Raw genomic sequence first — 27,786 nt, 5'->3', positions numbered from 1 at the left:
TCTTTTGCTAAAACAAGATAAAGGATATTGAACCCGAAATCTGTCTTATCATTCGATTCATAGACATAACAAGCCAGCAGCACTTGGGAAAAACAGGATCTACATTTAATTTCACATGAATGCATTAGTCCCATGTCTGAGCCTGTCTCTATCCCACTGCCTCATTCACTTGGTTGCTTTGAGAGTCAGCCATCGCTCATTAATGCACCAGAGGGTTGACTAGCATGTTGGAGCCTCTCTGCCAGACAAGGCCATGCCTGAAAAGTGCTCACAATCACCCTGGGATGCAATTTATTCCCGAGTGGCATCAATACCTCATGGCAGATCATTGCAGAATATTGACCTACCCATGCCCACTACCCCACCCTATATCGCTCATTGTCAGCCGAACATCAGGGGCAGAGGTTAGGCCTGAGGGCCATCTATAATGATTAGTTGCAACTGTATATGGTACCTGCACGTTGAGGGTTTTGGAGACTAACATTATTCACCATTGTTCTTTTGGAGAGAGGAGTGTGGTCTGGTTGCATAACATTAACACAAGCAAAAAATAGCTCCGAGTTCATGGCCCGAGGCCACAATGTTAGCCTATATGATACAGTTTGAACAAATTGTGTTTTATTGCATTGAGAGTACAGTACTTGTCATGTCTCACGTTCTAATAATCCTAAGAATTGGGTGAGCCTTCAAAGACCTCTCACCCTAATAAAGTATAGCACTTAAGCCATCCTACAAAAGTAGTCTATGCTATGTTCGCCGACTAACGCAAAAGACTAACAGAATTAGCCTAAATTATCCAACATTTCGCCTGGGGCAACGAACCAGGCCGTTCTCACTAGAGACCACTTGGCCGCACAGAACAATAGGCGTCAGCCATGGAGGATGAGAGAAGAAAAGTTGATATAATGAAGTGAATACGTCGAATTGCTTTTGAAAAGGCAAATAATCCAAATGATTACACACCGATCCCTTCATAAAATGAAGGCTGTTATTTTAGCCAGTTCATTCGTCGGTTAGCTAAATAGCTGGTGATCAATTCGAGCCACCACACAGGGCTGCCACCGCCCCATTCTACCCCTCCCAATTGCAATCCAATTCCGAATCTAAACATCCCCTTTATGGCTTGAGCCGCTCAATGGCAGAAGGAAAATGCAACGATTCCCCTGCTCCTATTGTCGTTTTTGTGCGACCCAACAGACTCGCGTGGATAGTTCAGTTAGCAAGTAGCCTATTTATTTAGCTAGCATTTCAACAAGGCTTATTTGTATGGCGCCGTTTCCAATTCAAGTTGACGTTTATGTCATGAATCTTGCCCTCGAGGCATAACTGAGCGATTTCCGCTAGATGAGCCAGCTGCAAAGTCAAAATGTGTTTTATTTGAAACAATCACGAAAACCAAAAATGTGCTTTTTGGTCTTAATTTAAGGTTGGACATTAGGGTTAGCAGTATGGTTAATGTTAGGTTTAAAATGAGATTGTATGACTGTGGTTGTGCCAGCTAGTGACCACTCTGCAGACCTGCCTCCAGAACAAGATTCATGACGAAAAACGCTAACCTGCGTTTGCAATATGAATTCATGAATTGGACTTGCAATGTCGACAAAGACATTCACCCACTATCTATATTATTATTAACCCATTCTACCCAGACTAACTACCAAAATCTAAAAATCTAATATTTTATGAAACGAAAAACATTTGTTAAAGCATCACATCGTAACTTGCATTTGATATTTTCTGTGATTTAAGTGTACATTTAGTTACACAGCTAGCTAGCATGCTAACGCTCAACCAGTCTCTTGACTTACCAACACAGTGTAGCTAGCTATAGCTTGATCTCCAGCTACGCCCAGTGTTTGACAATATCCACCGACTCCTTTCAGAATCCTCGAATACAAAGTGTAACAAATTGGAAAATGAAACCGAACAAGATGAGAAACAGGCCAAAGTACAGCAGCCAGATTACCAAGAAACTTCTGTCGACCGCCGTTTTCAGAAGTGATGCACGTCCCTTCCAAAGAAAGGAAAAGCGATTTGCAGTCCACGCACACACTCTCTACTGGCCGGGACGGATGGACAGGCGGAGAGGGTTTTACCACGGCATTACGCGCGGGGGTGAAATTGAAAGGGATGAATAGCCAAGTAACTCGACTTTCTCCATCTCACGACCAATCACTACCCCGGCTAGGATTTATTCAAATGAGGAATGATGTCATCTCTCAAGTCACCCTACTTTCTTTCTTCCCATCCTTCCCAAGTTGCACCGGTTGTCTCCCCCTTCCCGTATCCCTCCACCAGTTTTCCCGCGTCCCCTCCCTCCATGCCCGACTCCACGCTCATCCTGCACACACCTCCTGCCGTTTCTTTCAACGGTGCATTCTCTCCACACAATGGTGGCATGTTAGGATTCTCCATTGGTTCTGGACCACTGGATGCTGAGTTTTCAGCCACAAAGGGTACCACAGCATAGTCTGTCATATTTTGAATTTCTTTAGGTCTACTGCTATTTTAATTAAACAAACATTTTATTGGTTCTACAAGGACTAAAATTGTCCTGCTGCACATACATAATATTGATTTACACATTTTAGCATGAGTGGTAAAGTTAAAGAATCAGGTAATATAATCATATCCATAAACACTATCTTGCAGAAATATTAATAACACTAGGTTTATTGCAGTGGCACATTCTTTATTGTAAGGACAAGATATCTAATCTGTTGCAGACAAGCCCCCACACAGACGAGACCAAACATGTTTGACCTGTCAAAGAAGAGGCTGCCACAAGAATCACCAGTGCATAAAGATACACAATTTTATGTCAGATTGTAACAGAGTCAGAGACATGGCGGAATCAAAGGAGACAGAAACAAGATGAAGAGGAAATAGAAACAGAGGAAGGTTGAAGGAGCTGCCGCTGTCTGTACAGTGTTTTTCCCCCAGACACAATTGTCTCCCTTTACTGATTGTGGGCGTTTTTTCATAGGCTTTGTCTGTGTGTGCCGCTCCTGTCTTCACACCAGACTTCTGAGAGTCTCGGTGGGCATGCTGCCTGTCCGTCTGCACTGCTGCTGTTCAGCTCTCCCAGTGCAGTCCGAGCTGTCTACATGCGCCAGGCCTTTGTGCCGGGGTCTGCACTGGCTAGGCACCATTGTTCTTCACATTGTGTCCCCTTCAGCTCTCACCCTATGGAATTCATCATAACACACATACAGACACACATTTCACTTCCCCAGGATGTTTACCTCGGTGAACAGTTGCTTAATGGTGCGCTGACCCGTGTGGTTGTGTTATGGTTACACTGTCACTAGGCAATGTAAAGTAGCCTTGTGCTGCTACGCCTTTGTTGATATGCTAAGATTTATATCGCTTGTTTTGTATTCTATCATGCAATAACCCCAACTCCCTACAGCTCCTCGCACTTCTCTCTCAAAATGATCAGCAAAGGTAAACCCTCTGGCCTACACCTACACAATTAGTTACACGGCCTTGACTAACATGACTTTCAATAAAAACAAACACACACACACGCGCACACATATACACACACACACACACACACACACACACACACACACACACACACACACACACACACACACACACACACACACACACATACACACACACACACACAGCAGTCAAACAGACCAAAGCAGACAGTAGAATTGTAGTGAAGGAAATGTATTGTGAGGGAAGCAGAGAAGTAGAAACATAGAAAAAACACACACAAGAACTACCACACAAAGTAAAGAAAGGGAGAGGAAAAACAGAGAAAGGCAAGGAAAAGAGGGTGGGAGTTTGGGGGTCCTATACTAGGTTCGGCCTGCCAGAGATGGACGTATTGGCTTGGTGAAACAGGCACAACAAAGAGAGGAAGTTTTTTTTCCACACAGGCTGTCGTGCGCTGCAGTGGAGACAGGAAGGGGCAGGGCAGTGTACTCGCCACCTAGTTCCCCTGTTATTTATCTCATTGTTGTTTCCCCTTGGCCAGCAGCCCAGCTGGGGCAACGCAGCACAAAATAACTGGCGCACACTCAGTCAAACAAAGCCAAGCCTCTGGATGTTGTTGTGCTAACTTTGACAAGGAATACACACTAACACCTGCGAGCAGACACACACACAAGCTTGAGTGCTGTAACACAGGCTGTTCTCATATCAGTCAAATCACACAAAGGAGGAAGCAGGTATTGTGCAAAAAAAAAAAAAAGGGAGACACCCATCTTATCAGACACAGTCAATATCCTCAAAGGAAATTCACAGACACGTGTTTCTGGTCGAGAAATGGACTTAGAATATCTAGGACGTAAACATTACAACACGGCACACAGTACATGGTAGCCTGTTCATCATTACATGCCTCTGAATACCATGTTCACAAGTTAGCACACGCCAGCAGTGCACCTGCTTCTGTTCTGTGTGAGCTTGGGCTCCCAGGAGAACAGAACGTGCCAACACAGCATTACATTAACATGCTGCATACTAACACACTTGAAGAACATGTAACACAAAATCAGCACTGACTATATACTTACTTACGACTACAGTCAATAATAACCTAATCTCACTGTGACATGCTGATTTGAACGTTTATGTTAAAACAAAATGTCATAATAGAACATTTCAGATAAACAAAGATTGCTGTATCATACAACTGTATTATGCACATAGCCTAGCAAAATCCACAACTCATGTTATCACCTAGTTTCACTCTAAACACTAAAATAGAGGAGACCTCGTGTCTCATGCGGCTAGCTTTAGAGGACTTTTTGTTTAATTGGTATTGTTACCCTGAAACCTGATGTCCAGGCAGGCCAGTTTCTGGTTGATGGGTTAGTGGGAGTACTTCCCAGCCCTTTCTGGCTGCATCCTGCCGTTAATAATGCATGCTGCTACTAAGGGTATCGGACAGCGGCCCCTCTCCTCTATACCACTCAGACGAAGCTACATTATAAGCACTGACTGTGCAGATCTCTGCACTGATCTTCCCTCCCCATCTTGACACGTGAACTTTTTCAATTATGTGCATTTATCTAGACTCACATCGGCCATGTTATCTCCTTTCACTTATCTTTTGTTTTGCGATGTGCAAGTGTACTGGCGTGAGGTAAATTTTGGACCCTTAAAAACAAGCTACTTTAAACTATTTACCCCTCATCCCATTTGTTTCTGTTTTCTCTCCTTTCTTTATGGCCTCAGACAGCTATTGATTTCCTTTGACTGGCTGACTGGTAGAGGTTATGTAGGAGTCAGACAAGAGGCTACTTTCTCCCTCTAGTGGTGCTATCATACCACCACAGTCACACTGTACTGGGCAGGCCCTGGCATGAAAAGCAATGATGATCTGATCAAGTACAATTCACCATGAATCCATATACATAGAAAACTGTCTTAAAGCAAGTTTGTCACATTACCCTTTAAAAGTTCATAACAAGTCAAATCAAATTTTATTGGTTACATACACATGGTTAGCAGATGTTAATGTGAGTGTAGCGAAATGCTTGTGCTTCTAGTTCCGACAGTGCAGTAATATCTAACACATAATCCAACAATTTCACAACTACCATATATATATATATATATATTTTATATATACACACACACACACACACACACATATACACATACATACATACATACACACATGTAAAGGGATGAATAAGAATATGAACATATAAATATATGGATGAGCGATGGCCGTGTGGCTTAGGCAAGATGCAGTAGATGGTATAGAGTACAGTATATACATATGATATGAGTAATGTAGGGTATGTAAACATATAAAGTGGCATTGTTTAAAGTGACTAGTGATACATTTATTACATCCAATTATTAAAGTAGCAAGAGATTTGAGTCTGTATGTTGGCAGCAGCCACTCAATGTTAGTGATGGCTGTTTAACAGTCTGATGGCCTTGAGATTGAAAAACAGCTTCTGTCTCTCGGTCCCAGCTTTGATGCACCTGTACTGACCTCACCTTCTGGATGATAGCAGGGTGACCAGGCAGTGGCTCGGGTGGTTGTTGTCCTTGATGATCTTTTTGGCCTTCCTGTGACATCGGGTGGTGTAGGTGTTCTGAAGGGCAGGTAGTTTGCCCCCGGGGATGCATTGTGCAGACCTCACTACCCTCTGGAGAGCCTTACAGTTGTGGGCAGAACAGTTGCCGTACCAGGCCGTGATACAGCCCGACAGGATGCTCTCAATTGTGCATCTGTAAAAGTTTGTGAATGTTTTTGGTGACAAGCCGAATTTCTTCTGCCTCCTGAGGTTGAAGAGGCGCTGTTGCGCCTTCTTCACCACACTGTCTGTGTGGGTGGACCATTTCAGTTTGTCCGTGATGTGTATGCCGAGGAACTTAAAACTTTACACCTCCACTACTGTCCCGTCGATGTGGATAGGGAGGGTGCTCCCTTTGCTGTTTCCTGAAGTCCACGATCATCTCCTTTGTTTTGTTGACGTTGAGTGTGAGGTTATTTTCCTGACACCACACTCCGAGGGCCCTCACCTCCTCGCTGTAGGCCGTCTCGTCGTTGCTGATAATCAAGCCTACCACTGTAGTGTCGTCTGCAAACTTGATGATTGAGTTGGAGGCGTGCATGGCCACACAGTCATGGGTGAACAGGGAGTACATGAGAGGGCTGAGAACGCACCCTAGTGGGGCCCCAGTGTTGAGGCTCAGAAGGGTGGAGATGTTTCCTACCCTCAACACCTGGGGGCGGCCCGTCAAGAAGTCCAGGACCCAGTTGCACAGGGCGGGGTCGAGACCCAGGGTCTCGAGCTTAATGACAAGTTTGAGACCCCTTAATGACAAGTATGGTGTTAAATGCTGAGCTGTAGTCAATGAACAGCATTCTTACATAGGTATTCCTCTTGTCCAGATGGGTTAGGGCAGTGTGATTACGTCGTCTGTGGACCTATTGGGGCACTAAGAAAACTGGAGTGGGTCTAGGGTATCAGGTAGTGTGGAGGTGATATGATCCCTGACTCGTCTCTCAAAGCACTTCATGATGACAGAAATGAGTGCTACGGGACGATAGTCATTTAGCTTTCTTGGGAACAGGAACAATTGTGGCCCTCTTGAAACATGTGGGCACAGCAGACTGGGATAGGGATTGATTGAATATGTCGAGCGATATAACTAACAAAAGGAAATGGTTGTTCTGCCTCAGTGACCATGAAGAGGACTAAATATAAAATGTCCTTGACGAGAGAGAGCAGAAAAACGGTAACATGGACCACATCACCAGAAAATAGGACTCTGCTTGGTAGACATAAACAGTATGCTTTTCAATAGTTTTAATTGGAGGTGGTTTACTGGCATTAGCCAGAGAGGAATGCAATGTACTGAATAAAAAGTGCATGAAACGAGAACAGCTTTAAAAAAAAGTAACAAAAAAATATGTACAAGCGAGACACTCATCCAAAATGTAGATGTTGAGCAATTTGGCCATACTAAAATTATTAGTATCAGTCTAACCAACCATAACATTTTTAAAAAGAAAAATTAAAACAATGAGAAATACATCAGAAATTATCACATTAGCGGAGTATAAAACACATGTAGTTAAGAAATACAGTTCTACAACTACAACCCTTACATGTAATCTGCTGCGCCACTGTGCTGTCATCACGACTCATCGTATATGCGTACCTGATCATCTCAAGCAAGATAAATGTACTAAGTAAAAACATTCAAAGAATGGAATAAAATGTACATTTCTGGTCATCAACACATACTTGTATAAATAATTTTTGAAAACATGTCAGGGAAAAACACCTTCACCAGAAACAGTGCATTCTGGGTAGGCATCAATGATTTCTCTATTAGTCCAACTCTTCCCTTCCGTTTGATCACTTACGAATCTTGTGCAATTAGAGTCCTTTTTTCTCCTAATGAACATCACTATAAGCTTTCATAACATTTCATACAATGAAATTAAATTATCACTTCAAATGGTTTTTCAAATAAAACAGATACAATATGATAATTCAGTCCCTTTCCTTCAGTGAATCATGATTTGGACCACATACTGGTTTGCAGAATTAATTTGCCCAGAGAGAGATTCAATAAATGACCACTGAATTCAATATAACAATGTCAGACATATCTCATAAAATAATCCCTTACTGGTCTTGTATTTCAGTCAGATGCAACAGTCATCCAACAAAATTATTAATAAGGGTGGTTAAACAGTGTATTTTCCTCAGCAATATGAAGTCTGTACAGTGCACTATAAAACCCACTATAGCTGTCTTGCAGTGCATTGGTGTTCAGGTCAGGGTCACCTGTCTCTTTACACCAAAGGCTTCATACATATTGATGACTAACTACGGCTGCAGGTCCTGTCCTTGAACATGTAGTCATCCCATCCAGAGGAGGAGAAGGGAACAAAAGACCAAAGAGTGAGTAGCCTTCCCTAAAAATACAGTGCATAACGGTGTGCACGTTTCAGCCTGTCTGTTAGTGTGTGTCTCTGTCATAAACATGATTCAAAGGACAATCATAACGTTCAGGGCCCCCAGGCACAGTAAAGCAAAATTAAACCATTGCCGTCCCTCAGTCATAGGGTCATGCACCATAAATAAAACTCCTATTTAGTAAAACATTCAGATATACAGTACGTTGTGCAAAATCAGTTTCCTCTCTGAAGGACAGCTAGCTATATTGCTGTATTACAGTCAGGAATTAGCTAGAAGAATGTGCTAGCCATATGAATGTAACTTGTTAGCTATAAAAACCCAATGAACTGGCATATTAAATATTAATGTGCGATCTACAGCAGTTAGTAACATGTACGTTGTACTGTACCAGTCTGAATTTAAATGCACCGACGTGCCACATCCTACAGAGGACAGTGTAGTCTAAGGTCAGATCACCTAGAAGACACCCTCCCACTGGTGGATCTGAACTAGAGAAATGACCAATCTATGTCAATGGAATTGAGATTACTTCAAATGGAATTGAGATTACAAAAACATCAAACCCTGAATGACACACACGAACATACTCTCTCGTCAGTCACAGCAGCAGAAGAATGAACAGGAGGATGCCTCTGGGCCACTGAAGTTTCCAGAGCAAGGTGTATCAGTACACTCTGCTATGAAAGCATGCAGGTCTGTGATGTGCATCGGCTCCTGGGTTTGGGCCTGTAGAGAGACAGAGTGCTTTGATAAAACTACTGTAAAGAATCCTCTTCCATCCTACTTCCTGTACATTGCAACCTTTTTCCCCATATGGCACTCATCAACACTCCATCTTTTATTTTAATGTCACTAAATCATCTGTCCTGCATTTCTCCATTCACTCATTCCACCCGCCATCCCTCATCCTCCCCTTCTATCACTTCTATCGCTCTCCTCATCCTTCATCCCTCCCCTCCCCTCCCACAGTACCATGATGGCATCGTAGGCTCCGGTGATGAGAGCGATGAAAAGGGAGAGCACCATGTAGATGAAGAGGGAGATGAAGGTGTAGAGGTAGACCTGGCTGAACACCCACACCAGCGTGCCACTCTTCTGCATCTCAGCAAACGTCACAAACATATCGTCCCCGTTGATCAGAGAAAACAGGCACTCTGACACCATGGACAGAGAGCGGAACTGCGGGGACAGAGAGGATAAGTTGGTGTATTAGAACACATTTATTTTTCACAGTTTCAGCAATTTCTGATATTTTTATTATTCATTAACAATACATGTGTGCGTCCTGTCTATGACCAAATACCTTGGTATGGTAAGGACCCAGCACGATCCAGCCACAGAAGCAATAACCCAGGTATATGGCAGCTACACAGAGGCAGAAGCGGATTACATTAGGGAAGGCAGCCCGCAGCGTCACAATCAGGATCTGAGAATGAAGAAGAGAGAAAACGTAAGACTAATTTACACATGGAAAAAGAAAAAGAGGTGGGAAGTGACGCAAAACCTCCTCAGAAAGCCATTCAACATAAATGTCAATGTGTGCATTTTTGTGTGACTGATTATGTCACTCACATTGTACTTCTGGAAGAAACTGAGGTAGCGGAGGACTCCCACCCACACCAGCAGAGTGGAGGTACCGAGCAAAATCCCACACACGTCATACAATGACATGTTCTGAAGGACAGAGTCAATTAAATAATTTGTATTAATAATTATATTATTTGCTCTGTCTAATTCTAACGGTGGGGTAACTGGCGCAGGCCTGGAAAGATATGAAACTAAAAGCAATGCTTGTTCTGTATTACCTTGGACTCTATGCCAATCTTGATGAAGCTGCCGGTGATGGTGAGCAGGTCACTGATGATGAGCAGGATGAACCAGCCGTTAATGAACTCCATCCTGTCTGCCCAGCACAGACTGTGATTCAGCCTGTGTCTGAAGAACTGGACATACTCCTGTCAGAAACACACAGAGACGGGACAGACAAATGAACAGAATAAACCAGCGGTTCCCAAACTAGGTGTCGCGACCCTATGTGGGGTCGCCTGATATGGCCTTGCTGTCCCCAGTCCACCTGGTCGTGCTCCTGCTCCAGTTTCAACAATTCTGCCTATGGAACTCTGACCTGTTCACCGGACATGCTACCTTGTCCCGGATCTGCTGTTTTCGACTCTCTCGCTCTACCACACCCGCTGTCTCGAACTCAGAATGATCAGCTATGAAAAGCCAACTGACATTTACTCCGAAGGTGCTGACCTGTTGCACCCTCTACAACCACTGATTATTATTATTTGACCCTGCTGGTCATCTATGAACATTTGAACAACTTGGCCATGCACTGTTATAATCTCCACCTGGCACAGCCAGAAGAGGACTGGCCACCCCTCAGAGCCTGGTTCCTCTCTAGGTTTCTTCCTAGGTTCCGGCCTTTCTAGGGAGTTTTTCCTAGCCACCGTGCTTCTACATCGGCATTGCTTGCTGTTTGGGGTTTTAGGCTGGGTTTCTGTATAGCACTTTGTGACATCAGCTGATGTAAAAAGGGCTTCATAAATACATTTGATTGACTGATATGAAAATGGGGTCGCAAGTTGACCTACTCATTCCAGGGTTTTTCTTTTTCTACATTAATAATAGTGACGACGTCAAAACTATGAAATAACACATATGGAATCATGTAGTAACCAAAACCAAAAAAAGTTTGACAAATCTAAATATATTTTATATTTGAAATTGTTCAAAGTAGCCAGCCTTTGCCTTGATGACAGCTTTGAACACTCTTGGCATTCTCTCAAACAGCTTCATGAGGTAGTCACCTGGAATGCATTTCAATGAACAGATGTGCATTGTTAAAAGTTAATTTGTGGAATTTCTTTCCTTCTTAATGCATTTGAGCCAATCAGTTGTGTGGTGACAAGGTAGGGTTGTTTGGTATACAGAAGATAGCCCTATTTGGTAAAAGACCAAGTCCATATTATGGCAAGAACAGCTCAAATAAGCAAAGAGAAATGACAGTCTATCATTACTTTAAGACATGAAGGTCAGTCAATGCAGAAAATTTGAAGAACTTTGAAAGGTTCTTCATGTGCAGTTGCAAAAACCATCAAGCACTATGATGAAACTGGCTCTCATGAGGACAGCCACAGGAAAAGAAGACAGAGTTACCCCTGCTGCAGAGGATAAATTCATTCGAGTTAACTGCACCTCAAAAATTGCAGCCCAAATAAATGCTTCAGAGTTCAAGTAAGAGACATCTCTGAACAGTTGATGTTGAGGTGACTCCGTGAAATCAGGCCTTCGTGGTCGAATTGCTGCAAAGAAACCACTACTGAAGGACATGAATAAGAAGAAGTGACTTGCTTGGGCCAAGAAACGAGCAATGGACATTAGACCGGTGGAAATCGGTCCTTTGGTCTGAGGAGTCCAAATTTGAGATTTTTGGTTCCAGCCGTTTCTTTGTGAGATGCAGAGTAGGTGAACGGATGATCTCCGCATGTGTGGTTCCAACCGTGAAGCATGGAGGAGGTGGTGTGGGCGTGCTTTGCTGGTGACACTGTCTGTGATTTATTTAGAATTCAAGGCACACTTAACTAGCATGACTCCACAGCATTCTGCAGCGATACGCCATCCCATCTGGTTTGCGCTTAGTGGGACTTTCATTTGTTTGTTAGTCTTGTGAAATCCATAGATTAGGGCCTAATGAATTTATTTCAATTGACTGATTTCCTTCTATGAACTATAAGTAAAATATTTTAAATTGTTGCATTTATATTTTTGTTCAAATAATTACAATGTAACAACATTTTAGACTTTTGGGGCTCAGCCTTGGTCTTACATGTTGTAGGATGACTCCTCTGAGGATGGAGCGACCACACAGCAGCAGGGACAGCAGACACACTATGGCCACCAGCACGTCAAAAGCCTCCCGTGCATAGTTCTCCGCTATTGGAGGAAGAAGAGAGGAGGGGTGTTTGAATTAATTAAGTCAGGGAGTGAAGGGAAGGAAGAGGCAAACAGCTAGTAAGGAACCGCAGGAAAGAAGTGAATCAATCTCAAGCTTTACCTCCCATCAAAAATGTCAGTACCCCCCCATCCCTCGCTCTCTCACCATGTCCCCACACGTTGGGGTCTTTGCACTTCTTGATGGAGGCATGGTTGAGCAGGCTGATCTTCACTCTGCCGCTGTGAGCCTTGTTATCCAGGACAACCTGACAGCAGCCACAATACACACACTAAACGTAGCTACAACACAAACCATGGCTTTATAACAGCTGTCTAAGATACAGTGGGCTGTATGGGGCAGCAGTGCTTCCCCTAGGAATTTTTTCAGCAGCGGTGGCAAAGTTGGGCGAAGAGATGTGGCGTGCTAGTGGACATGGCCAATGGCGCGGTTTTAGAGGCCCTCCTCTTGGCTGCAGAGACAATTTTGCTGTTTTAAAGCTAATTTCTTCCAATTCTACACATTTCGCCATGGTTTATGCCGTGTTCTTATGCCATCGGAGTGACTCAAATTATAACAAAATCAGTGGGGACCACATGCCATGACTGCCTAGTTTCTTTTTGGTGATTGTTAGTTCTCAAAGATGATCTTATTTTTAAATATATTGCGCCATTCCTATATTTTCTACAAACATTATATCTGTATTTTGTTGCTTAAGTTAACACTTAAAACATTTGTGGCGGCCACAATTGAAATGCATATAGGGGAAACTGGGCTGTTCAGGGGAAATTGGTAGGTCATCTCACCATAATAGCAAAGGTATAGCAGTCAGGGATCTCATTGTTGATGATGGTCTGGATGTTTATGGCCTTCAGCTGGAACTGAATGGTCACATTGATCAGCCTGGAGACCAAGAAGAAGAAGAAGAAGAAGACGAGAGACAAGATCCAGTATGCTTGTAATCTCAATAGAGAAGTAATGTTACCCAGTAATATTCCATGTTGATATGTAATGCTGAAACGACTCGAGTTACATAAGCATTACCATAAGCAATACATTAACATAAGAAAGGACTGACAAAATTACAAAAATGGGATTCAAAACCCCATGAGGAATTGCATGCAAGAATAAAAGGGGAGAGGGAGCAAGGGAGACCATTGTGTGTCTCACTTGTGAAACTGGAGAGTGAAGTTCTTGTAGTCACTGTAATCAGGAGGAGGAGGGTCTGGTAGTGGGTCCACGCCAATGCAATCTGAAAAAGACAAAAGGATGGAATAAAAGCAAGTTGAGAGAGGAACAAAAACAGAAATCCAGAAGATTTATTTCCAGAACCATATACACTGAGCATACCAAACATTAGGAACACCTTCCTAAAACTGTGTGCTAATGAACTATCTTTGTGAAATCAGCAGGTGAATCGAACAGAAGACGTCCATTTGGCCAGCTCTCTATTATTTTGCTGATTAGTGGAAATAGCACTTATATGGTAATGCTTTTATGGACAGGATCTATTCTCAGCACTGAAAGTAGGGCACGGTTAGAGGGCAACTCTTGCCATATGTGGAGCTTTGACTTACTAACAATTACTTCCTAACGGGCCAAAGACAACTGGCAGTGGATTAAAAAAAACAAGACCGACAGAATAATGTGAAATACATGGAGGGGGAATTTGATAGACAACTTAATGAACAGAAAAAAAAGGAGAATGCGGCCAGGGTACCGGTGATAACTTCGGGGTCGATGTCAAAGGTGTCGTTGATAGGGTCGATGATGCCCCTCTTGTAGTACCGCTGGCACAGAGAGAGGGCACTCCCATTCACACCCTCACCCCACACATATGCATACCGCCCCACTAATGTCTGCGGTAGAGCCAGGTACTGAGGAAAAGAAAATAGAAAGGATGATGAATGGAACATACAGTTATACTAATAGCAAGGACATCATATAGACAGACAAGGAAGACAAAAGATCATTTAAAAACACAGAAATAACAAGACATTACATAGAACACAATGAGAGGGTTGAGAAGTCACTCATCTGCGGGTCTCTGTTTAGTGTTGCATACTGAGATGCTAGTACCTGATCTACAGCATAATAAATATGGCTATAGAGTTCACTCTGTGTGTGGATTGCCATTGAAGAGCCATCCCGGTAGTCTTTAAGGAAAAGGTGTTTGAAGGATGCTGTGTTCTCTTCCTTGAATGTCACCACCATCTGGTTACTCAAGCCAAACAGGACTAACTAGAGAAGGGAGTGACAGGGGATTAAAGGTTAAAACAATGAAAATCAACAGAAGCCCCATCATGAATACCAATTATTCAGTTTAGTAAAGGCCCACCTGTACAGTGACGATGAGGATCTTGAGCAGCTGCAGGACCAGTTTAAAGGGCTTGCGGCCCTTGGCGTGGTACTTGTCACAGGGGCTCATGAAGAAGTACTTGAGCTTCCTCCGCAGTGCCTCCTCCTGCTGTTGCTTGAGCTCCGAGCCTACCAGACCGGTGAGCCGGGGGTTCCTGCCACTGAGGTCATCGGACCTGTAGCTGCTCACAGGTGAGAACAGCTCATCCTTCTCTGAGAGAGAATCAATGACAGACATGGGTTTCTACATACAACATAGGGAAGGCATATCTGAAAAGAGCACTCATAGCTTGATATTGCTGCTGAAAAAGAGGAAGTGGGAAAGCGATGTGGTATTATAATTTTACTATAATTATATAATTCAAGCATGCATTGGATCAGTAGGTATGATATAGCCCATTCAATAAGAAGTAGAGACCCCTTGACATTTCCCACACTGTTATGTTAGCCTTATTCTAAAATTGATTAAATCGTTTTTCCCCCTCAATCAACCCAAAATAACAAAGCAAAAACCGGTTTAGACATTTTGTAAATGTATAAAAAAAAATACAAAAATACACATTTACATAAATATTCAGACCCTTTACTCAGTACTTTGTTGAAGCAGCTTCGGCAGCAATTACAGCCTTGAGTCTTCTTGGGTATGATGCTACAAGCTTGGCACACCTGTATTTGTTCCGAAGCCACTCCTGCGTTGTCTTGGCCGTGTGCTTAGGGTCGTTGTCCTGTTGAAAGGTGAACCTTCGCCTCCAGTCAGGTCTGGATCAGGTTTTCATCAAGGGATGTCTCTGTACTTTGCTACATTCATCTTTCACTCAATCCGGACTAGTCTCCCAGTCCCTGACGCTAAAAAACATCCCCACAGCATGATGCTGCCACCACCATGCTTCACCGTAGGGAGATGCCAGGTTTCCTCCAGACGTGACGCTTGGCATTCAGGCCAAGAGAATCGTGTTTCTCATGGTCTGAGAGTCATTTAGGTGCCTTTTGGCAAACTCCAAGCGGGCTGTCATGTGCCTTTTACTGAGGAGTGGCTTCTTTCTGGCCACTCTACCATAACGGCCTGATTGGTGGAGTACTGCAGAGATTGTGGTCCTTCTGGAAGGTTCTCCCAGCTCAACAGTGGAACTCTGGAGCTCTGTCAGCTCTGCTCACCCTGACCAAGGCCCTTCTCCCCCGATTGCTCAGTTTGGCTGGGCGGACAGCTCTAAGAATAGAGCTGGCCGCTCATTCTCAATTTAAGAATGATGGAGGCCACTGTGTTCTTGGGGACATCAACGCTGTAGAAATGTTTTGCTACCCTTCCCCATATCTGTGCCTCGACACAAACCTGTCGTGGAGCTGTACGGACGATTCCGTCGGCCTCATTGCTTGATTTTTGCTCGGACATGAACTGCCAATTGTGGGACCTTATACAGTGAGGGAAAAAAAGTACTTGATCCCCTGCTGATTTTGTACGTTTGCCCACTGACAAAGAAATGATCAGTCTATAATTTTAAATGGTAGGTTTATTTGAACAGTGACAGACAGAAAAACAAAAATATCCATAAAAATGCATGTCAAAAATGTTATAAATTGATTTGCATTTTAATGAGGGAAATAAGTATTTGACCCCCTCTCAGTCAGAAAGATTTCTGGCTCCCAGGTGTCTTTTATACAGGTAATGAGCTGAGATTAGGAGCACACTCTTAAAGGGAGTGCTCCTAATCTCAGTTTGTTACCTGTATAAAAGACGCCTGTCCACAGAAGCAATCTATCAATCAGATTCCAAACTCTCCACCATGGCCAAAGAGCTCTCTAAGGATGTTAGGGACAAGATTGTAGACCTACACAAGGCTGGAATGGGCTACAAGACCATCGCCAAGCAGCTTGGTGAGAAGGTGACAACATTTGGTGCGATTATTCGCAAATGGAAGAAACACAAAAGAACTGTCAATATCCCTCGGCCTGGGGCTCCATGCAAGATCTCACCTCGTGGAGTTGCAATGATCATGAGAACCGTGAGGAATCAGCCCAGAACTACATGGGAGAATCTTGTCAATGATCTCAAGGCAGCTGGGACCATAGTCACCAAGAAAACAATTGGTAACACACTACGCCGTGAAGGACTGAAATCCTGCAGCGCCCGCAAGGTCCCCCTGCTCAAAAATACATATACATGCCCGTCTGAAGTTTGCCAATGAACATCTGAATGATTCAGAGGACAACTGGTGAAAGTGTTGTGGTCAGATGAGACCAAAATGGAGCTCTTTGGCGTCAACTCAACCCGCCGTGTTTGGAGGAGGAGGAATGCTGCTTATGACCCCCAAGAACACCATCTCCACCATCAAACATGTAGGTGGAAACATTGTGTTTTGGGGGTGTTTTTCTGCTAAGGGGACAGGACAACTTCACCTCATCAAAGGGACGATAGACGGGGCCATGTACCGTCAAATCTTGGGTGAGAACCTCCTTCCCTCAGCCAGGGCATTGAAAAATGAGTCGTGGATGGGTATTCCAGCATGACAATGACCCAAAACACACGGCCAAGGCAACAAAGGAGTGGCTCAAGAAGAAGCACATTAAGGTCCTGGAGTGGCCTAGCCAGTCTCCAGACCTTAATCCCATAGAAAATCTGTGGAGGGAGCTGAAGGTTTGAGTTGCCAAACGTCAGCCTCGAAACCTTAATGACTTGGAGAAGATCTGCAAAGAAGAGTGGGACAAAATCCCTCCTGAGATGTGTGCAAACCTGGTGGCCAACTACAAGAAACGTCTGACCTCTGATTGACAAGGGTTTTGCCACCAAGTACTAAGTCATGTTTTGCAGAGGGGTCAAATACTTATTTCCCTCATTAAAATGCAAATCAATTCATTACATTTTTGGCATGCGTTTTTCTGGATTTTTGTTGTTGTTACTCTGTCTCTCACTGTTCAAATAAACCTACCATTAAAATTATAGACTGATCATTTCTTTGTAAGTGGGCAAACGTACAAAATCAGCAGGGGATCAAATACTTTCCCCCCCACTGTTGGTATGATTTATTCTATAAAATGTTTAGCATACTTTTACAACTTTTGTTTTGAGTAAAAATTCAATTTTTTATTTAATAGATGGCATGTAATCCTTATATAGAGCATGTGGTCAAAGTTCTAACAAGTCTGTTGTACCCTATTAGAAGGGGCCTGGCAGATGATTCTGCATCTTCAAACATATTAAATTACATGAAAAACCTACAGGATGAAGGGGTCAGGCCTGACTAACAAAGAAGACAGTTGTATCGATCAAGAGGACCAAGAGGATCAACATGGACATTCCACAGTGGAGATACTGTAAGGAAGACTAAGAGTCACTTAGACATTTCTTTGTTTTTGAAAGAAAAGCAACAAAAAAAAAAAAATTGTCCATTAAAATAAAATTGATCAGAAATACAATGTAGACATTGTTAATGTTGTAAATGACTATTGTAGCTGGAAACGGCTGATTTGAATGGAATATCTACATAGGCCCATTATCAGCAACCATCACTCCTGTGTTCCAATGGCACGTTGTGTTAGCTAATCAAAGTTTATCATTTTAAGGCTAATTGATCATTAGAAAACCCTTTGGCAATTATGTTAGCACAGCTGAAAAATTTTGTTCTGATTAAAGAAGCAATAAAACTGGCCTTCTATAGACTAGTTGAGTATCTAGAGCATCAGTATTTGTGGGTTTGATTACAGGCTCAAAATGGCCAGAAAAAAACAAAGAACATTCTTCTGAAACTCGTCAGTCTATTCTTGTTCTGAGAAATTAAGGCTATTCCATGCGAGAAATTGCCAAGAAACTAGAGATCTCATACAACGCTGTGTACTACTCCCTTCATAGAACAGCGCAAATTGGCTCTAACCAGAATAGAAAGAGGAGTGGGAGGCCCGGTGCACAACTGAGCAAAAGGACAAGTACATTTGAGTGTCTAGTTTGAGAAACAGATGCCTCACAAGTCCTCAACTGGCAGCTTCATTAAATAGTACCCGCAAAACATCAGTCTCAACGTCAACAGTGAAGCGGTAACGCCAGGATGCTGGCCTTCTAGGCAGAGTTGCAAAAAAAAAAAAAAAAAAAAAAAAAAAAGAAGTCCTTTCCCAGTTTCATCAACAGTTTTAAATTCACACTGTTCCAGATGCAAAAGGGGTTGTACCTAATAAAGTGACCACTGAATAGATAGACTTTCCAGAATGTGTTCTGGGAATACCGGGGAATTAAAAGCATTTGGCTGTAAGTGTTGAACAGTTGAATATATTATCTCAGGAGATGGTACCATTCAGCTTGTCTGGGGATGACAAAGAAGGACTTCAACAAAGCCAGAATAGAAAATAATTAGAAGGGGCCTAAATTAGAGACGTATAAATAAATGACTGTTGCGCCTTGTAACTACTTTCAAATGTGGAACTGTTGCACTAAAAATGCAAACATTGATTTGGCATACAATTTAAGATTGTAAACATAGACAATGTTTACATAAAGTTGTACTAAATTTATATAGAATAAATTGCACTTCAAATTAACATTTTTTTTAAAGTTATTGCAAATGCATATTTTCACTTTTCTGCGACACCGTTAATGATTTATGTAACGTTAGCTTAAATTGCATTTTAGATGTTATGCATTTCTATCAAGTCAAAAATTGAATTTGTATTCAAAACAAAGGTTGTAAAAGTATGCTAGACATTTATAGAATAAATCATACCCAGTTTGATGATTCTGTGACAAACGGTGAATTAGTTGTTGATTTTTACATTTGTAAATGGCTTTTGGCGAATGTCTGTTGAATATCTGTTCAATGTAAATTTTACCTCGGTTTGTTTACGGAAGTCGGAGGCGACTACCTGTGCTAATTAGCTATCTGCGTCTCCCAACACCTGTGTGGGAACAAGGACGCCGCAAACGTGTTGTAACTGAAAAATACTGCTGGCTCCAAATGTTAAAACAGTGTACAGTAAGTGTATATTTTGCATTCGTGAAATTATTTTGGTGATATGAAAGTAGAAAGCTTAATGTTTCTAGAACCGTACCGCAATTGAGGATCGATTCATGTTTAGATGGATTATTTGGCTGCCAGAGTCAATTCGCCTCTGAAAATAACATTTAGTAACGTTATATTCTTGGACTAGGTATGATACAGCAATGGAAGCATTATTGACACACAACTCGCGATGCCGGGCACTCACAGATGACATGCAGCCTTCTAATTTAACACTATACAACAAATACATTATCCTTATGAAAATAGTTAATTTATACACCTTTAGGTTTACCAAACTCGGTCCTCGGGACCCCAAGGGTTTTGTTTTTTCCCTTAACACTACACAGCTGATTCAAATGATCAATAACTAAACATCGAGCTTTGATAATTTTGTAGTGTTAGGGCAAAAACCAAAACGTACACCCCTTGTGGTCCCGAGGACCGAGTTTGGTAAATGCTGGTTAACTTTCAAAATTAGGTTTAGACTGATAAATTGAAGTACATAACCAACCTGTACCGTCTTGGATGCAGTTACAGTTCGGCGATGCTTTGCAGGACATGAATGAATTCCTAAGAATAGTACAATTTAAGAAATTAATAGAAATGATCGTTTAGGACTGTCAGAAAGCTAAACATTGAGGAAACAAATTACAGGAGAATAGGGGCGCTGCGCTCTGCAGACAATCACAAAGCCGCAGCTTCCAATTGTCACATGACAATCACCATGTGACATGTTGTCTGGAAAATGCCTTCATGGCCATTGGTCTCAAAATATCAAATTCGTGATAGGTTTGTCAACCCCCATTAGCCCCACCCATTGCATTGATAGTCAAATGATCAAACTGCACAACGGAAACGGTGCCATAATAAACGACCAGTTGAAAACCGGGGAGGGGATATGGGTTCAAAAGGTATCCGCTGCCCTTTAAATGGGGCGGCAGTGTAGACTAGTGGTTAGAGCGTAAGGTTGCAAGTTCGAATCCCCGAGCTGACAAGGTACAAATCTGTCGTTCTGCCTCTGAACACTGTTCCTAGGCCGTCATTGAAAATAAGAATTTGTTCTTAACTGACTTGCATAGTTAAATAAAGGTAAAAAATATTTTAAAAAGTCACTAATTTCTTCAAGCTACACTCCGGCACACCCACCGTACGGTGCAAATGTACGTCACACTCTGTTCAAAAACGTACAAGAAATTTAGAGAAAGCGTTTGCTAAATGACTAAAATGTAAGTGTTAAGTACAAATTGTTGAACGTATCAAACAAATTGAACACATCCCTGGATTCAGCGATTTTCCTCATATGATCACCGGATCTTTAGAATTAGTCAGCAAGTCTTTTAATATCAGTTAATTGCTCAAATGCTTACACACAGTGATAAACAGTAAAAGTATTTCAAACATGTCTAGATAGAAACAAATAAAGTTTTAAAATGAAACCCCTGAGTCAGGACATTTTTGCCAACATAATGCTCTGTGGAAATTACCACTGAGAACTTTCACATATTTTCAATAATAGCTTAAAATGTCATTTGTTTAGAGAACACAATGACAGTCTTTAATTTCACCATGTTGAACTCAGTTGGAGGGTAAACCATTGCACATATTGGTGTATTATACTGCAGCCCATATTTTGTGTTGGTCCTTTGTGTGATTCAGAAATGTCTTGATATCAAAAACAAAAGAGATGACATTCACATACATCCTATGCCGTCTTGAGAGATGGTTTAAGATACACTGTCAGTGAGAATGTCAAAGTCATTAGATAAGGGTTGACTGACTGAGGAGATTCACAAGAAACATTGACCTTTATAAATGTCATCTCATATGAACTCTTCTTGGACCAAATAAATATAATAGGTCAGAATTGGGATTAACATTCTAATCATTCATTCATATTTACTCTCTCTCATGTGGTGATATAAAGACATCCTGTTTCACTTCTCAATATACTGTATATTCACAACTCAACTACTCCTATGCAGACTTGCCTACAGACAGACCACTCATTTACTCAGTCCATATCTCACATTACTGGCTCGTTCACACGGCAGAGCATATTGAGACCCAGTGAGAATGATGATCAACTTCATCATTCTCTTATTCTAGCATGTGTACACCAACACTCTCTCATCTATCTGCCATCCAGGGCCTTGTCTCTGGCTATCACAGCTTCATCAAACTTGATCATGAGTGTGGTGCCCTTGTGCCAGTGGGCTGTGACCTTGGCAGGGAAGCCACTGTGTGTGAGAATGGCCTCTACAATGCCAGCGGTGAATGCTGCACAGTTTAGTGTGCTGTTCTCCTTGGGCACAGAGATGTAAGCATTGATCAGTGGCTCCTTCTCTATGATGTAGTAGGTCTTGTCGTCATCGTTGGCCTGCTCCAGCTTGTCTGCCTCCTTACCGAACATGGCTTTCCATACTGATACCTATATGAAGCAAATTAAAAATTATAGACATGTACTTATGCATTGGCATAATGACAAGTGTTACACCTTATGAGACTGTTACATATGAACTTATCTACCTTGAGCCCATGCAAGCGCGTACCTTGACGAAGAGCAGTATGTTAAGCACCTTGGTCTCCCTCTTCCCATTCTTCTCCCTCAGCACCAGCACGTCCAGCATACTGGCCCCAACGCTCTGACCCAGGTCTGCCAAGCGTTGCTGCAGCTCAGACACAGAGTACACGCGGCTCTGGCAGTACTGCACCATCTCAGAGAAGAGCAGTGCAAAGGCACTCACACTGACTTCAGTCTTGGGACGGGTTAGAGGCCGTTCCAGGATGTTTGACTTTCCTCTCGTGAACCGAGTGTCCATTTTCTAAAAGAGAATGATCTGTAAATAGACGTAAAATAGCCTGAAGTGATAATATGCTAGCCATGTCATTTCCAAATCAACCCCTCACCACTACCCTAGGCACGTGAAGATCTGAGGATTAGGTATAGATAGATAACTGGCAACACTTTCAACTAGCCTAGAGGGCAGGATCTTCAACCACAATGTTTACCTATCAGTCTTAACAAGTTAGTATTTTATTAGTTTATATATATATATATATTTTTTTATCTTAACAAGTGCCTAGGGCGGTAGTATGGCTCACACCTCTCGAATTCGTCACAGCTCGCTGTTTAGTCACGTGCCTCGCCCGTAAATCAGGTGAAAGGAGTAGGGCCTAAGGGGGTTGTTTTGGGATTCAGGTAGCCGCACCTCAAGAGGGCCAGCTTCGGCGCATGCGCGGGCTGCGGAAATCTTTACCTGCAGTACATATGCAAAGAAATTAGCCAACGACGATTCCGTGAATTAGGCGGAGCTAACTGCATTGAAGAAACAACAAAGTGGTTGCTAGCGCAGATGAAAGGGAAAGATAAAAGTATATTGGATGCTAGCATAACTAGCCAGCTAATGTAGCTGCTAGCTACTGCTAATTTAGCTAGCTAAAATTGGCAAGCAAGCTAGCGAACTCACTCGACGACAAAAAAGCCACAACTCAGTCATTCACATTGTTAACAAGCTAAACATATTTATTTTGTTAGTTAATTATTCTTAAACAAGGACCTAAAACCCCTTACCGTGTTTCAATGTTTTCAGCCTGCTGCTGTGTTGGTGACTTCCTGTTCTGGTCACGTGTCTTGTTCTAGTAAAGGACTGATCTATGATCAGCAGTGCATGTGCTCATCTGACATATAGCTGTTGCCACATGTGTAATCTAAATGACATGTTTTGAAAAAGTTCAAAAAAATGCAAGATGTCCTAATGTCAATTGCATGGTTTAAAACAATATTCCTGTAAAATGATGCATGGGAATTTCCTTTGAGTTCTTGCTGTGTATTTCCAGGGCCATTTGGAAAAGGAACAAGAACATGCTTGCATTCTCATGCGTCACAGACCTTTCAATGATTATAAAGAGACTGTTACCTAAACACAACACACAATGTGATGCTGCTGTACAGTAGTTTTAAACAGAATATTGTTTAATATTGAGATATTATGAAACAACAGTCTATGCAAAGTACTTGAGGAGAAGGGGAAAAATAAATTGCAGACCTAAAGGTTGTAATAGTGACAGTGGTGTAATGCAATAAGGTAAACATTGAGACATTTAAATTCAGAAAGACCTTGAGCCATAAGGACAAACACACATGTCCACACACACTTACCTAACAGTTGCCAATTTCCCACACCATGTCCCTCAATAAATGGCTCAAATTAATCAGCACCGTATCTGTTTGTACAGTGGTTGCATAATTCACTTGATGTGTTTGCCTATAAATGTTTCAAGGTAGGCGATGCAGTGCATAACACATGTCAGGAGCACAGGGCGTTGAAGACTCAATGATTTCCCCAATGGAACCGCACTGGAAATGGTGTCTGACCCTTCTTGTGGTCTTGGTCAGTGCTCACACTGATACCAAAGGTAACTCAATATGTTTGTGTTCACTTTTTTCCTATTTATTTAGAGGTCGTGACCAGTCAAACTCTTTTCGAGAGAGAGCAAGAAAGTCAGCAAGAAAATGCATTACAGCTACTTAGAGGAAGAAGTTGCAAGAAAATGTTATTTTAGGCAATATAGGGTGCAGTTATTAATACACATTACAGAACAGTATGTAGTTTCTGTTTATAGAAAAGCGATGCTGAATATGATCAAATGTTAACAAGTGTGTTTTCTGATTTCAGTCACGTCCTCCCAGCATATGGACGACTTCATCAGAGTGTTGGAGCAGGTAGAAGACAGTAACCCTGGACTGGAGCCTGTAAATGTGTTGAGAGGCCTGCGCAGGGCAGCCGGTCTCAGAGATGAGTTCATGCAGCACTTCTTGGGCACTATCAGGGAGGACAGCACCTCAGAGGCACCAGTTATGGACTCCAATCTCTCAGATTTCATTGGCAGGGCTATGCGCCACAAGGTGACAGAGAGAGATAGAGAGGAAGGGGTTGTCCTTACTGCTGATGGCACCACGGTTGCTATGAGCCCAGTCCTCCTGGGTATTGAAGCTGGGCTAGTGTCTAAGACGAGGTGTCGGGTCCGTGGCCTGTACCCCCTCACTCTGGCTAGGAACTTGGGTCTGTCCTTCCAGCGCTTCCACAGCTCTCTCCTCTCCCAACGCCTGGGCCCTGATGGCTGCTGGGACGATGTGACCTCGCCTCAGGTCTTCACCCTCTCCGACAAGCCCTCCCTCGCCACGATGCCCTGGTTAACGGCGGTATGGATGGTGTGGTTCTGGGGATTGAGGTCTCAGCTCAGTCCCAGCGTCCTCTCAAGCTGAGCAACCTACTGAGGAGGTACTACTGTCATCATCTTGAGGGGGAAGGACTGGATGCTGCTCCTCGTCTGATCAGCCACCTACGCAGGGAGAACTTCAGAGAACTGGCCAGGCCCCCTCTCCTGCAGAGGCAGGTGGTGAGATCCCTGGTCCTACAGAGGAGACTGATCGACCACTCCACTATGTTGGCACAGGAAAAGGAAGAGCTGATAGCTGTGGTGAGGGAAGGAATAAAGGAGTTTGTCCACAGATACATGGGTAAGTAAATCCCACTGCAGAGGGAGACAGTGGAGATACAGAGTGTTACTGTAGTGCAGGGAAAGCTAAAAAGGATAGGTCAACATTATTGGAATAATTTTGACTTTGATCCAAGAAAGCACAAATAGTAACAATAATTGAGACATGGTGTTATTGTTGAAAAAGGAGTGGATAAACATGTTAAAACTCAATCTCTCTCTGGATCGCCCTACCTCTAGACTGTCCAGCTATTATCCAGCGGTGTCAGTGGGGGGCTGCACCATACCGGGGCACCCCCACCCCCCTGTCCCTCCCCCTCTCCTTCATGTACATCCACCACACCTACCAGCCTGGCCAGCCTTGTCTCACCTTTCAGCAGTGTTCTGCAGACATGAGGTCCATGCAACGCTTTCACCAGGATGACCGGGGCTGGGACGATATTGGATACAGGTATGTGTAGCACACAGGTCTTAGGATATAGTGCCTTCAGAAAGTATTCATACCCCTTGACTTATTACACATTTAGTTGTGTTACAGCCTGAATTCAAAAATAATTAAATAAATAAAACAATCTCACCCATCAACACACAATACCCCATAATGACAAAGTGAAAACATTTTTATAGAAATGTTTGCAAATGTATAACAAATTTAATACAAATATATCAAATTCTTACTCTTACATTTATTTAGGCTTGCCATAACGAAGGGGTTTAATACTTATTGACTCAAGACATTTCAGCTTTTCATTATTAATGAATTTTAGAAAATGTCTAAAAACATAATTTCACTTTGACATTATAGGGTTTTGTGTGTAGAACAGTGACACAAAATCTAAATTTAATAAATGTAAAATTCAGGCTGTAACACAACAATGTGGAAAAAGTAAAGGGATGTGAATACTTTCTGAAGGCGCTGTACAGTTGGACACTACACAGCCTCCTCGCAAACCACAATGCTTATGTAATGTGTCAAGTTTGAGTATACAGTATGTGTGTGTGTGTGTGTGTGTGTGTGTGTGTGTGTGTGTGTCGCTCTCATAATTAGAGGTTAAAAATTAGCCATTGTCCAATTCTGGGAAATGTTGTTTACCAAGCAAAACGTGACTTGATAATTTTTTTTTTTTTGATAATGAATCACTCATAATGAATGACTCATCCCTTGCCGATGTTTGCCTCCAGCTTTGTGGCAGGCTCTGACGGGTACCTCTATGAGGGGCGTGGGTGGCACTGGCAAGGGGCCCACACTAAGGGCTACAACTCCAAGGGCTAGGGGGTGTCATTCATCGGTGATTACACGTCCAGCTTGCCATCGCAGCAGACCATGGAGCTGGTGAGAGATCGTCTGGCATCCTGTGCTGTGGGAGGCAGGCGACTGGTCGGCAACTTCACCCTGTATGGCCACAGACAGCTGGTTAAGACTTCCTGTCCTGGAGACGCCTTCTACTCAGAGATCACAGGCAGGGAGCACTTTGGGGTAAGAGAATGTGTGCAGTATGTACAGATGTAGGATCTTAATTGATCACCCTGTTGGAGGTTAACTTTCCTGCAATGCAAGACATTTAAAACTTGTAGTGTATTTGAGGTTTAAAATTGCTTCTGATGTTTGCAGTTTCCACTTTGAAATTTCAGACTTGATTTTTCATTGCAAAAAATGTATCAACCCCTAAAAGAATTTCCATTAATTATAATCCACATAATAATTCAAAATTCCTGTTGCTGCTGGATTCTTTTCCTGCTGTAGCAAACTGACTCAAATTAAGAGCCTACATCTGTGTGTACATGTATATGTGGGGGTTATTAGGCAGTTATTACCAATGAATAGGCATATGTGTTTTTGTTAATTTCATGTCTAATGGTCTTATCTCTCCACAAATTTACTTTAATTCTTTCCATTTTCCCCAGGAGGTTCAAAACTGAAGATATTGTGAAGAGCGGAGGGATTAATCTTGACCAGTATCACAGAATAAATATTTAATTTCTAAAATGGCTCCAGTGTTTGCCTTTTTTTTCAACATCTGTTTATATGACTTTCTGATAGTTGCTCTGAGAGAGCTGATCTGAATAGGTCAGGAAATTATGTTGTCAGTTTTGCGTAGGCAGCAATCAATCAATTGACAGCTTTTATTGCTTTTTCATTGCGTACACCTGGTCATCTTGGTGAGACACCCGCAGGGTGGTGCGCCATTGTACAGCGCAACTGGAGCAATTAGGATTAAGTGCCTTGCTCAAGGGCACAGCAACAGATTATTTCACCTTGTCGGTGCTGGTATTTGAACCAGCAACCTCTTACTGGACCAACGCTCTAACCTCGCCCCTATGGGCATACTACACAATTTGATGCAGTTTGTGATGTGAGAAATTCTATAGTTCAGTAAATGGGCTGAAAGCTAGGTCTTCATAAGTCTACATAGTCATAGGTTTAGTACATAATCTGATTGTTGGTCACAGGCAGCTCACTAGTGTCACCTACTGTAAAAAAAAATGTAAAAGACACAAACAAGGCTTTACACATTTTAGTACACTATTTGTGATATTGTTCTGTTTATCATGTTGACTCATAAATGCTAAAAAATACAAGTGTGTAAAA

General features: G+C 42.5%; 3 protein-coding genes and 1 pseudogene across 8 annotated transcripts in view; 1 reads left to right on the top strand and 3 right to left on the bottom strand.

The window, feature by feature from the left end:
• Positions 1–2,211, bottom strand: part of LOC115170533 (mucin-17) — a 29,040-nt gene extending 26,829 nt beyond the window's left edge. For all 3 annotated transcript variants that reach the window (XM_029726754.1, XM_029726756.1, XM_029726755.1), the window contains exon 1: positions 1,809–2,211. The gene's annotated coding sequence lies outside the window, so the exon portion shown is untranslated. The remainder of the gene's footprint in view (positions 1–1,808) is intronic.
• Positions 2,212–7,278: 5,067 nt separating this feature from the next.
• LOC115170544 (mucolipin-1) lies at positions 7,279–20,371 on the bottom strand. The gene is made up of 14 exons (XM_029726792.1): positions 20,350–20,371; positions 20,209–20,267; positions 14,696–14,928; positions 14,437–14,598; positions 14,078–14,234; positions 13,528–13,609; positions 13,164–13,260; positions 12,526–12,625; positions 12,253–12,359; positions 10,226–10,375; positions 9,993–10,094; positions 9,724–9,846; positions 9,393–9,599; positions 7,279–9,146 (listed from the first exon to the last, which is right to left on the bottom strand). The coding sequence occupies exons 2-14, from the start codon at positions 20,255–20,257 to the stop codon at positions 9,015–9,017; spliced, it is 1,701 nt and encodes a 566-aa protein (XP_029582652.1). The 5' UTR covers positions 20,258–20,267; positions 20,350–20,371; the 3' UTR covers positions 7,279–9,014.
• A 640-nt stretch (positions 20,372–21,011) lies between these two features.
• LOC115170573 (trafficking protein particle complex subunit 5) lies at positions 21,012–23,364 on the bottom strand. Of its 4 annotated transcripts, none has more exons than XM_029726840.1 (4): positions 23,269–23,340; positions 22,802–22,954; positions 22,247–22,534; positions 21,012–22,125 (listed from the first exon to the last, which is right to left on the bottom strand). In XM_029726840.1, exons 3-4 carry the CDS (start codon positions 22,514–22,516, stop codon positions 21,829–21,831), a joined length of 567 nt encoding a protein of 188 aa, XP_029582700.1. In that variant the 5' UTR covers positions 22,517–22,534; positions 22,802–22,954; positions 23,269–23,340; the 3' UTR covers positions 21,012–21,828. The 4 variants fall into 4 exon arrangements, with proteins under 4 accessions (XP_029582700.1, XP_029582703.1, XP_029582701.1 ...); XM_029726843.1 differs by having other exon boundaries at positions 22,247–22,519; XM_029726841.1 differs by lacking the exon at positions 22,802–22,954 and having other exon boundaries at positions 22,247–22,519; positions 23,269–23,364.
• Positions 23,365–23,986: 622 nt separating this feature from the next.
• On the top strand, positions 23,987–27,186 carry LOC115170547 (N-acetylmuramoyl-L-alanine amidase-like; annotated as a pseudogene).
• Positions 27,187–27,786: the final 600 nt, after the last annotated feature.

This window comes from Salmo trutta, chromosome 32 (assembly GCF_901001165.1).
Source record: "Salmo trutta chromosome 32, fSalTru1.1, whole genome shotgun sequence".
In the NCBI taxonomy this organism is placed as follows: domain Eukaryota; kingdom Metazoa; phylum Chordata; class Actinopteri; order Salmoniformes; family Salmonidae; genus Salmo; species Salmo trutta.
This window is presented reverse-complemented; position numbering and strand designations above follow the sequence as displayed.